The sequence below is a fragment of the Semicossyphus pulcher genome, unplaced genomic scaffold, assembly GCF_022749685.1.
Source record: "Semicossyphus pulcher isolate SPU_LCO1_2020_fin unplaced genomic scaffold, fSemPul1.0.p SCAF_13, whole genome shotgun sequence".
Lineage (NCBI taxonomy): Eukaryota > Metazoa > Chordata > Actinopteri > Labriformes > Labridae > Semicossyphus > Semicossyphus pulcher.
In genome coordinates, this window is record NW_027211637.1 from 14,258,753 (window position 1) to 14,271,184 (window position 12,432).

Here is a 12,432-nt window from a genome sequence, read left to right on the forward strand (position 1 = left end):
AACTAAGAAGGGGGTTGCATTTGCATTCAAGACTGCCTTTACTTGTCCATAAATCATTTTGAATTTGCTTTTTAGACTAAATATTGATGGAAGTAAAGGCAGACCTAATGCAACATGTCGACAAGCAACACAAACTGTGGAGAACTTATTTCTATGGATCTATAGGACTAAAGAGAAGCATAAAGGTCTTTCACAGAAGGAGCCTTATGTTCTCAGGTCACTGGTACCTATCAATATCCTTATCAATAGAAAGCCTGAGCACAATCAAGAGTCCAGCCGCAGCAGGAGGAAGAAGAGAGTGCAGAGACAAAAAAAGAGAGAAGCACAGAGAGTCAGGCAACGAACACAGCAAATTAACAGCAGCGAAAATGGAAATGGTCATGCAATGATTCCACTATGTTTACAGCGAATATAAACAAAAGGACACATACACTGTCTGGTACTGTTTTCAAACTGGAGGTAAGAAAACAAATGGACTAAAATATGTGGAAAAAATGAATCACTATAAAAATGAGTGTTGAATAGAGGCTGAGCGCAGGCAACAAATCTTCACCTCGTACCAACAAAGCGTTGGATTTACACCTTGAAATGTCGCACATATGCTGTAAATCAAGTAGAACCGGATTAAAAAACAGCTGTTAAAACAAAGCGTGTGTGCACTTCAGGTACCTGTTGGAGTTGTGGGATGATTTGATGTTCTTGGCTGAAATGATGTTCAGAGAGAGGACGGCGTCCGCAGCGCTGTCGTCCACTTCGGCCTTGTTCCTGATACGACCTGGTGGGACACACAGCATAACAACACATCAACATGTCGTCATCACAAGAACTAAAATGAATTTTTTGAAGGCATAATATAAAATATAACTATAACATATATATATAAAATATAACCTAATCTAGAAACTAAGTCAGTGGAGTAGTTTCACAGCCACTTTGTGCATTAACAACCGTACAGTCACAGTGTCCAGCAGAAATAGCCTCAATAAAATGCTGCTTAGTCTTCTTAGCCTCTCTGGATGTCAGCCGCTTGAACTCTGAACATGTGAAATGTAATTATTTCGCTCATCAGCTTCAGCTACAGTATAAACTGCTTAAAGCGAGAGGTAGCCTGAGGTGAGAGACAGACACAAGTCGTGTCAGAAATGTTTCCTCACAAGCCTCCTCAGAGACAATAAAAGGTGTTGTATCATATTGTCATTACATCCACTGATGCTGATGTGTGAATGAGGAAACAATCATGTAGCAACACCATCTTCTCCTGAAGTGTGAAACTGCAGTGTGTCTGTAACCGCTGCTGAGGGAAGACTGCTCACCCACGACCAGCTCGCGGACGTCCTTCCAGTGGAGCTCACTACCCTTCTCGTGGATGAGAGTCACAGTGATCCTCCGCTGGATCCCCTGCAGCAAAACATGACAGGAGCTTAGAATAAGTGCAGATAAAACTAGAACAAATTAATCCTCCAAATGTTATTTATAGAGAATAAATATTATTCAATGGTTTACAGCAAAGAAAATATGACACCCAGCGATTAGCATGTCTGATCAGTTGGAGCTGTGCTGATCTCTTGTACCTGGTGCAGTAGGTAGGTGCCATGGCAGGGCAGTCCTCCGCTGTGATCCACTACAGCTGGGATGTACCTGTAGAGGGAGGGACATAAGACATTGTACGGTATTCTTTATGAGTATCCCAAAATAAGCACCATAAGTGAGAATATTCTGGCTCAAAGCCAAATCTTTCAGGCTGTCTTGCTGTCTTAAAGTTTATATGCAGCTGAAATATGCCCCTATGTAGCCCTCAGGTCCACAAACTCTCTGACCTCCTGTAAACTGAGGCTTACAAGGCTCACAACAACTTTCATATTTATGATCCTGTTGTCTTAGTTTTTACTGTGTTTCGCGGCCAAGGCCTCCATTGGTAGTGAAAGGTTCTGACGTCTAGGGACACATTTTAGGAGGTGTTATTTCACTAAATATGAGCCTTGTTGGAACGCAGGGGTTATGTGTGCATCATAAATGTTTTTCTATATTTGCCTCTAAACAGTATGCTTTTTTTAAAATGCACATCAATTTATTTTGCTGAAGCACCCTAAAACAGTTTAAAGCATTGCCATATTTATAGCATTAATAAGAGCATATCGTGTGTTTCTAACATGACATATGAAGATTGTGTTTGCTTCCCTTTATCTTGTTGTATTGCCTGTCAGTGTTTGCCTGCTAGCTACCTGCCCACTGCTTGTGTGCTAGACTGCATGCCATGTATGTACTGCATGTTGTCAATGTTTGGGTGTGTGTTGTTGCTTTGACATTTCCTTTTTAGCCCCTAAAAGGCTTTGCCTTTTGCCAGGCTGCCATTGCAAATAAGAATTTGATCTTAATGACTTGCCTGGTTATATAAAGGTTAAATAAAAAGAAATTAAAAAAATAAAAAGTATTGCTGCTGTAGGTGAGCACAGGTTGAGTATGTAGACACTCACTCTCCGGTGGGCTCCAGCTCGCTGATCTCGAACCACACCAGCAGGTCGTACTTGCTGACACACTGACCCAGGTTGGACTTAGTGATGGTGTTCAACTTGGTGGCTGGAACTGACGCACACACACAAACACACATTGATTCATTTTAGTGAGAAATAATGAAAATTAGGGAATGCTATGAAGTCCATTTTAACTGACGGAATGTGGACACAGAGAACACTTAATACAACACATCATATTCAAACCCAACAAGAGGACATACTGAGACGCTATGAGGGGCTAAATCACAGATTACACCACTACTGACAGCTCCCTGCCGTCTGACACATCAGGATTATGTTGGGTGAAACGGGCTAATACACACAGCTACGTTCATTTGTGTTCAATACGGTTCAAATGAACATTATTCCATATGAAATGTAACCTAATTGGACTGTAGCTGAACCTATAAAAGCTTAAGCCTCTGGATTGTGATGTACGCTGTGAATGCAGTGTCAGTGATCTCCTGTGATTATGATAAATACTCGTTTTATTATTTGGCTTAGGATTCAGCACACGCAGCAGCTTTACCTGGAGGTGTCAGCTCAGGCCAGTTTGTAAGCGACAGGGGAGGGTTGGACTGAGCTGACTGGACCTCGATAGACCTGCAGCATATTAACCACTGCAGAGCTCTATCCTGTTACAGCCTGCAGTCACACAGCACAACAACAGCAAAGCACAGCACTAGCCTAATGACTAAATAACAACTGTGCATCTAATGCCTGCTCTGTTAGCTACAACAGCGTCCGCTGTACCAACCATGGTGCCTGGGGACAATAAACACAGGATCACTGGGCACTGGGAGGAAGGGGAAGTGAGAGAGCTGGTCAGCCTCGTCCTCCAGACTGGCCACAGCGGAGGAGGCGAGGGCGTTGGCGTGCTCGGACAGCGTGTCCAGCACTTTGCCGTTCACATAGCCGCTCATAAGGTAGCGGACCAACTCTATCTTACGGGTATGGTCTGGGGATTTGAAGTATGATGATGTAAGAACGGTGGGAAGGATCGGAGGGGATGTGTGAAAAGGGGGAAGTGGAAGAGGGAGGACAGTGTTCGGTAAGAGGATTATGGACGGTGGGAGACGATTAAATAAAAAAATCCAAAGGAAGCGAGAAATGAGAGAAAGTGGAAGGAAATATGAGGCATGCTGATATTACCAAAACAAACTGAAGAAATATTGAGAAATGAGGGCGACAGGTGCAGAAAATGCAGTTACAGTGGGATGGCATTCAAATCCTTACCTGGTCTAGACAGAGGCATGGGAATGGGATAGTATTTCCTTGATGGTGTTGGAGGACTGTTAAAATAAAAGACCAAATATGATTAACTACAGCACTAAATACAGTCTTTGAAGTAATGCAGCATCTCCACAGAGGAATCTCTCCATTAACCCCACCTACCTGATCAGGTCCTGGCCATGAAAATGCAGCGGGTGCTGCTGGTAGTGGCCGAACACTTCAAACACGATGGGTTTGCTCTTGATGTACTCAATGAAGGACTCTGTGACCTCAACTGAAATCTGCTCAAACAGAAAAAATTAAAAATTAATTAACCTGAAGTTGTTGAAGTATAGTTTGTGTTTGGTGTGTGTGTGTGTGTGTGCGAGCACTCACGTTCTGGACGTGGTAAAAGCCCAGAGGAGCTCCTTTGCCGGCGTTCTTCAGAGGCTCAGTGGAAAAGGCCTCGTCATGACGATGCAGGAAACTAAAGGAAATATACATTAATCGAGTTATTGATTAGTTATTTGAATTTTATTAATGAGCTCAAATTTAATGACTTTCAATAGAATGACTTTCAAAATAGAAATGTTTTGTTGTAGTAATAATATCACAGTATAACGATTCTCCTTTAACAAAGCTGTTTTTAAAGCCTTTAGTTTTTGTCAACTGTTTTAATTCTAATATATGTAACTGTTATTGCATTTACAATAATATAAGCCACCACATGGGGCACATACAATTGTAGATCTTATATTGAGATTCTAGTTGCAGGTGACTCTCCTGTTTTTTGGACTTTGACTTACTTGAATTGGCAGAAGATATCTGCATACTCGGGCGGGACGCCGCTGGCCTGGAGCACAGTAACACGGAAGGTGAAGATGCTGCCCACCTCCAGTTGGCCTGCCAGATCTTCACCGAGACTCAGCTTGGTGTCTGCAATATTTCCCAGCTTGAGGTCTAGAGACAGACACAGGAGAAGGTTAGGAGGACTTAAGTGGTGATTTATTGAAAATGTCCGTGCGTCTACACTTTTTTTAAATCTGCATATAAATTGTAAGCTCTGCTCAATAAGAACAGTCTGCACTTCATCAAGCCTGTGATTCTGCTCCTTTGTACGAATTCCTTCACAAAGTAAGAAAAACTGCACCAGTCCTATTTCCATATCTATACAGTTGACGACCTCCTTTGCATTCAACAAGACCATCTGCCAAGTGTGATTCCCACTGGGACGAGAGGTCGAGATTTACGTGTGGAGAGGTGAAGGTTTGGCAGTCGTACCCATGTCATTGATTCTGTTGAGCTCCTCTGAGGGTGTGATGACCTCTGAACTCTGACCCTGACCCTCCACAATGCGCAGCTCTTCCAGGGACATGCCGGAGCGGGTCATAACCGTGGAGGAGAAGTCGTTCTGATTGGATAAAAAGGAGATGGATGCAAGAGTGGAGGAAGGAAGACATTAGCATATAGCGAGAAAGAAAAGGAATGAACAGACCTTCACCTGTGTGAACACATTTATAGATTATTGTGCATAATTGGAAAAATAAGGATGAATTATGGAAACAATATTTGCTATTTCTTAGGTATATTTGTTTTTAGAAAATGAGGAAACTGTAAAAAAAACAAAGCAAAACATCTTCTGCTAACACCAATATTAAACACCCACTCTCTCTCTCTGTATTGAAGTTTGAAGGTACTTTCATCAGACTCAGGGCTTACCTTTTTGAAGTACTCGTCATCAAAGGAGATCTTAGCGGTTCCTGACTGTCTAACTCCTGACCCGTAGTCTGGGGCCTCCTCGTCAGCTACAAAGAGACAAACCACCCTCTTATCAGGATCCATCACACACGCAGGTGACTTAAATTTGCCAAAGCACATCAGAAGGAATACACAGAGAATCTGAGGGAATCTACTCTTTCAGATGTTTTCACGCTGATGTCAAACTAAAGTTAAACCATACTTTTATGTAATATCTAGTTTGGTAGCTCAATATTAAAGATTGATATTGACAATGTTGAAGAAATACATGGAGCTGATAGACAGTATGTGGCCATAAAATGTGTTTTTTAGCTGCTCCGCTACATTTAACAACATAGTTTTTCTGTTAAAGTCTGTAAATAGAAGATAAACAGTCCTTTCAAACAGATCATTGCACACAAATGAGTGCTAAGCAGGATATAACCTTTGCATGAAGATCCTGACAGTCTTGTTCATTAGAGAATCTCATTAATTACTCACCAGCTATGGCCTGAACCCCCACACGCAGGAAACCACGCACCTCGCCCTTCTCTGTTACTATGGCAACACGGTGCACCAGTGGCACAGGGTACAGCAGGTTGCTCAGGTACACAAAAGCTCTGAGAGGTAAAAAAAAAAAAAAAAAAAAAAAGGAGGAGAGAGACGTGAAAACCTGATTCTGGTGCAGTGTGAAACTCCTGCTGCAGCATTTAGATACTGAAAACATTCAAACTGTGTTAACCATATAGCTGCAGTGTTATCTGTTGCATTTAATAAGGCTTGTTACAAGCATATTAGATGTACATCTGGAGAAGAATATCAAGTAGTCACATCTACATAATCTACAGACGAGCAAATATGTGTTTCAAATACATCTCATTATGCTAACTTTTCCAGTGTTTAGCACATATTAAAGACTACAGTGACATACAGTAAAATATTAGTGCAGATTATGTTAAGGAATGAGCAAAACAAAAAATTAAAATAACTTGAATATAAAATCGCACATGCTTCAGGGCAGTGAAATCAGCAGCAGTTTAAACCATCCACGCTATTTTTAACTGCGTGACAGGGTGATGACAGATCAACGGGGATGCAGCAGCAGCAGCAGCAGTAAAAGCGTGTTTTACCATGTCACGTTGTGGTGATGTTAGTCCCTCACTCACACACTCACATTTTGTTTTGTGGGGCTTGATTTGTTTTGCTGCACCCCTGGTGACCTACTAGTTCTCTCCCATCCCCCGTCCTATTGCTGCGAGACTCAAGGCCAAGGCAGAGGGGAGGTATCAATCTGAAGTCTCTGAAGTGATGGAGGGAGCTGAGCTACGGCTGTTGCAGAGTCTGGCTGGCTTAAAGCCTGTATTGATCTGTCGTCCTTTTTCTGCAGATGGTGTTTATTACTGAGCTACGATGTTTACAAGTAGAAGCTTTGCTGCGATTTCAAATGCCACTGCGGCATTATTTCATTTTGACAACGAATTAAGACAAATACAAGTAAGCATGATTAAGTGCCTGTCCACTACCAGTGAGTTAATATTACCTACAACACATTCAAAGAGCAATGTTATAACAGACAAGGTAATAAAAAATGTAATAAAGAAAAGAAATGACAAAATCAAACAAAATAAAACATATAATGACGGACAGCTAACAGCAAATACATGTACTTTAACACAGATAGGAGTTAATACAGTCAGCGTTGTGATGGTGACAGGGGCGGAGACATGACGCTGGGAGGATGCGGAGAGAAAAGGATGGTGGCTTTTCAATTTTTAGGGGCCGAGTCTAAATTAAAATAAACTCGTACAAAGCAGGCCTGTGAGCACAGAAAGTATGACTAATCGTATTAAGCACTGGTTCAGTGTATCTCGGCAAAGCTGCTTTGAATACATGATCTGATTCTGAAATTATTCCCTCACCAATGGGGGCTTAACTGATGATTAACAAGTGGGATTCCTGTAGTAATTGGTACATATAGAGCACATACTGCTACACTATGCTGCTTTGACATCTCCCTATGAAACACTGTTGTTTGGGTAAACACCAGCCTGTCAATCATCCATTTCAACATCTGCATAAACATTTACTGACCACATATTCATGGTCATAGAAAGTATAATATGGTAATAATCATTCAACTCTATGATGTTGTTTTCTCACCCGCACTCTTTGTTCTTTACATTTTCCCTGCTTTGTTTCACTCTACATTTACATAATAAAAAATGTACTACACTAAACAAAGCCAGCATCCGCCCACACTCCACTCCCAGCGTTTGTGCGGATGACGTGGGTAATGCCACTGCCAGTCACCAACCTTCCCACCAGGATGAACCAGGGGGAGCGGTCGTAGAAGGGGTCCTGGCCGTCGCTGAAGATGTCCGAACCCTCCTCGGTGCCGGCGTCAGAGCTGGTGTCGTCCACAAACGCCTCGTCGTCAATGAAGTCGGACATCTCGCTCTGGCGCTCGTCCGCCAGCTCTGTGATCTCGGAGTCAGTGGTGGAGAAGGTGGGCGAGGGGGTGCGGTCGGCCAAGCGCTCATTGACGCAACCGTGGAAGATTGGGGAGCTGGGAGGGTCGGTGGTTTGGGAACAGTTTGGAGTAACAGAAGAGTTAAATCGGCCTCTGCAACTTAGCTTATATCTAATATTTCACTTTGGTATTGTTTTCTCTTCCTGTCTTTCGACTACAATGAAAAAGATGTTTTTTTAATCATTTACATTGAAGCGTATTCAACCACCAACAGCAGCTGTACATTCATTGGTAAATACAGCACATGCTTACTTCTTCCTACCTCGTGGTAATGAGATTATAAGCTGCACCAAATCATCTGAGAGAATTACTTTTTCTAATACTATCACTTTGAAGCTATTGCCTATGCAACAGAAGGATTGATTTCATAAGGAGCAGGTATTACAATAAGCCGCTTGGTGTCACAGCAGTTAATAGAAACATGACTATTTTATACCAAAATGAAATGTCACTGTAACAGGATTAACGTATAAAACTGCTAATGTATGTAATGTATCCTGAAAGAGGATAAAAAAACAAATTGCACAAAATTTCTACTTTAGCTAAATCAAATATGTTATTTAACAGCTTTTGTATGAACTGGGATATTATGAGAATGTCAGACAAACCAAAATGATACAACAGATAAATGAAAATGACATCGCTTATGATAAAGACATTTTTTTTTAAATGAGATGCAAATAAAATGAATAAATAAACAAAGTATAATTGAAAAATGACATGAAATAAAAGCACCAAATAAAATCACATCAAATTACATATGCAAACATAAAAAAAAAACCAGTGATGTATTTATGTTGAGCAACAAAATAACACCAGTAATAAATGGCAAAACGTGATGAAAATGTGATATAACTGATACATGAGACTCAAATGAAAATGAAAGGGTGAAAATGCACAGATCCATTTTAAATAAACAGATCACAAAAGCTGTCTTAGTAAAGCCATACTGAATTAGTTAGCCACAACATAAAAGCATTCAAACAGGATATATACTTTCATTGATTTGCGGTAACATAGGCAGTGTTGTATGTATTTATGTGAAGCTGTGAAACATACCTCCCCACTAGTTTGAACCAATGGAAGCGGTCATAGAAGGGGTCGTTTCCTGTCAGAGTGCCCTCGCCGTCCTCCTGGTGCGTGGAGGCCATTTCTCCTGCGCGGTCATACATCTCTCTCATCTGTTCAAGCCTCTGCCTGAAATTATGCACACAACATTAACAGCAACATGTGAGCAAAAGCAGCCTGTGGTGACACATCAAAGAAAAACCAGGGTCAGTTAAAGTGTGGTATGGGCTTTACTTGAGTTTCTCCAGGGACCAGTAGTGTGTGGCTCCATTCTTCAGGTCTTGAACCTCTACGGCCACCACGGTGCGGGGGAAAGGCCGGGCGTCACGCTCCTTCTCTGGCTCTGGGGGCAGTAGCTCAGGTGGCAGCGGAGAATACAATGTGTCCGTCAGCAAGACAAACTGGAACTGCACCTGTAAAATCGGAGAGTTGGTAAAGAGGAGAAGAATACAAGAAAGAGTTTGAAAAAAGACTTAAAAGAAAGTCAGAAAAACAGCATCAGAAAACAAGCATGAGAATACAGGAATCTGTCTTTTCTAGTGTAGATCCATTTCACTGCAGATACACCAAAGATGATAGATCATGGTTGAAAGGTAAAACAAATCCATACTGCCCTGTTTTTTCCAGCATCCTCTGGGGGCAATATGCTAAAGCAATTAACAGCACTGGACATAAATTACAGACAGAGACCTAAAGATACATAAAAAGTCTTTGAAAGGTCTTTGTGACAGACGGCCGATCTCCAGCATCAATCATGTAGCGCCTACAACTAGACAAGTGTGTAAATCACACTGGTCTCTTGATGGGGAAGGTGGACCCCAGCAGAGCAGCTTATGATTCATAGCAAATATAATTTTTCTCTGTGACAGTGAGCCAACACCGGCCTCTGGATGATTTAAAGGATTGCCTTCTGCATTATCTCAAGCATACATTATGTTTCAATGCAGGTGTCCAGTGAAATGATTCACTGGCATCACAGGTTGAATAGAAACCTTAATCAATCAAATGGTTCATGACATCATCCAGCTGTCAAGTGTAATCTCACTTCACGGTCAAACATCCAATCATATCAATATAGTGTTTTAGGCCTTTAGAGGTAAAAGTTTGTTTTGTGCACAAAAAAAGCTGAAATTAACCCATTTTAAAGCACGATACTCTGTACTGAAATATTTATGTTGCTTACTTTCTTCTTTAGCTCCACACTAATGGCGTTGGCCTCCTTTAGGTACACAGCGTTTCCCCACAGCTGGTCACGGAGGGAGGTGAACTGATGGTACCTCCACTTCCTGAAGGCCCACTGAGCCAACTCAAACTCATGCTGAGTCCATGGCACTGCAGGGAGACGGGACACAGAGATAATGTAAGCATGCATGTACACATAACAACAAACAATGTGAATACAGATAAACCACCATATAAGAGTTGTTTTAAAGCAACCACAAATGTAGCTCTTACATTAGTGCCTGCTATTCTAGGTGATCCATCATGTGGAATATAGTGTCAACTTTAGTGTAAGTCAATATTTCTTGCAAGCAGTGACTGTGCTGAAAACCTTGCCAATGTGAGGTGTTCAAGGACGACCAAGAGCAGAATTTACAGAGTCAGCGGCACTAAAGCACGAAATTCTCAGGCCGGAAAATCAAACCCAGAAGACAAACAAGAAGCAAATGTGGACATTGTGTTGTTCCTGTATGAAGTTGTTACCTCAACTTATTACACAGCTGTGTTAAATACTTAATTCTGATTGGTTAATCATTGATCTGATTGGTCTGCTATTTCTCGATAACAGACCGTTGCTATGAAGAACAGATAATTGCTAGGGATTCGGCTGTAATTACACAATCTGGGTCATATCCGGTTGTACTGTTATCATATCAATCCGCCAAAAGAAGGACGGTAAATTTGACGTCGGTCCGTTTACAGAAGGAAAAAGTAATAACGGTTAAACAATGCAAAAACTGAAGGCTATGACAGAGAGATCTACAAAACTGAAGACGGCACATGAAGCAAACGTTAAACAGAACACAGTGGATACAGTGGTGTTTAAAGATGGTGAATATCAACAGACTGGCAGTGACGAGACCTCAATCAGGTGCTGCACTGATTGTGTCTTCACCGTGTCTTACTTCACCATCAGTGAAAATGTTTCAATTTAATGCGAGGAAAAACAGCTAGCTTAGCTTATTTTAAGAAGGCTAGAATTCACCGTTGCTATGGACGCAGCTCTCTCTGAGTGTAACAGACTATTTTTATATAATTTTTATATTAATAAAATCATTTCCAATCAATATTTCGTGTCAAATAAGCGGGATAATGTATAGAGAGGAGGTTGTTATCATGGAGGAACCCCTTCAGGGTGAGACAAGACCAGCTCACCCCGTCAGGGTGTTCCATTCCACGACAACCTCCTCACTATACATTATGCATTACTTGATAATCAACTATAATCCAGAACATTGTTTTATTTGTCTAAACATTATATAACCTAGATGGATGAGGTGACTTTAAATGTATAATACATCAGCTTATTTCCCCTTCTTCAGTAAAAACATGTCAGTTCTTAATCATGTCAGTTCACCTTTAATCTGTACTGAAAAGAAACCAGACTCTGCTTGGAAAGTAGGAAAAAAACATTCATTTATAAAGACTGCTTATATTAAAATACTGTTTGTTGCAAGTGATTTAAAGGCAATTTGTATTTTACAGGCTAACACATGAACAATGATCCTTAAGACTTTAAGATGTTATTCATTATTAGTAGTATGTTTTAATTCATACATTACTTATGGACTAGTTTGACTTATGACTTTGAATGAGTAATTAGTATGACATATTAACACATTTTAATTTGAATGATGTTGATATTACATTACATTGATTGTGAAAAAGAGAAAACTATACGCACATCCAAAGAGTTTGGGCTCTAGACAGAAATATGGAAGAAAATATACATTTTTATATGTTGTTTATTTGGGGCGTTCAAAACATGATAATAAATAAATATATGTAGGAATTAAGCTTTACAGTACACACCTTCCTCTTCCTCCTCCTCTTCCAACTCTTCTTCATCAGGTGTCTCGGCTACCAGAGAAATAGTCTCCACCTGTTTCTGAAGTTCCTGCAATTTGCTCTCGTACACCTGGACGCCGACACACATGGAAAGGGAAAGAGAAAACAGCCGCAACAGCAGGTGAGCTAAGCTAAACAACCTGAGACACACAGCATCATGTTGGGACTGCTACGCTTTCTCCACCCAGACATCCCATAGCACTGTCACTTTTATTTGTAGATTGAAGACAAGTAGTGAGGACTTTGTTTACTGATCCACTGATGCTGGAATATAATGTAATGTGTGTCTTATAAACAAGAATT

The 12,432-nt window shown here is 40.9% G+C and overlaps 1 protein-coding gene across 3 annotated transcripts in view; it reads right to left on the minus strand.

Annotated features, from left to right (window-relative positions):
- Positions 1-12,432, minus strand: part of kif1b (kinesin family member 1B) — a 56,982-nt gene that overhangs the window by 7,028 nt on the left and 37,522 nt on the right. For all 3 annotated transcript variants that reach the window (XM_069659895.1, XM_069659894.1, XM_069659897.1), the window contains 16 exons: positions 12,094-12,199; positions 10,244-10,392; positions 9,295-9,473; positions 9,052-9,189; positions 7,777-8,028; positions 5,964-6,082; positions 5,445-5,530; positions 5,007-5,136; positions 4,532-4,685; positions 4,122-4,212; positions 3,909-4,027; positions 3,750-3,805; positions 2,475-2,583; positions 1,572-1,638; positions 1,314-1,398; positions 670-775 (listed from right to left, as the gene is read on the minus strand). In XM_069659895.1, the coding sequence (XP_069515996.1) occupies positions 670-775; positions 1,314-1,398; positions 1,572-1,638; positions 2,475-2,583; positions 3,750-3,805; positions 3,909-4,027; positions 4,122-4,212; positions 4,532-4,685; positions 5,007-5,136; positions 5,445-5,530; positions 5,964-6,082; positions 7,777-8,028; positions 9,052-9,189; positions 9,295-9,473; positions 10,244-10,392; positions 12,094-12,199 (1,946 nt within the window). The remainder of the gene's footprint in view (positions 1-669; positions 776-1,313; positions 1,399-1,571; positions 1,639-2,474; positions 2,584-3,749; positions 3,806-3,908; positions 4,028-4,121; positions 4,213-4,531; positions 4,686-5,006; positions 5,137-5,444; positions 5,531-5,963; positions 6,083-7,776; positions 8,029-9,051; positions 9,190-9,294; positions 9,474-10,243; positions 10,393-12,093; positions 12,200-12,432) is intronic.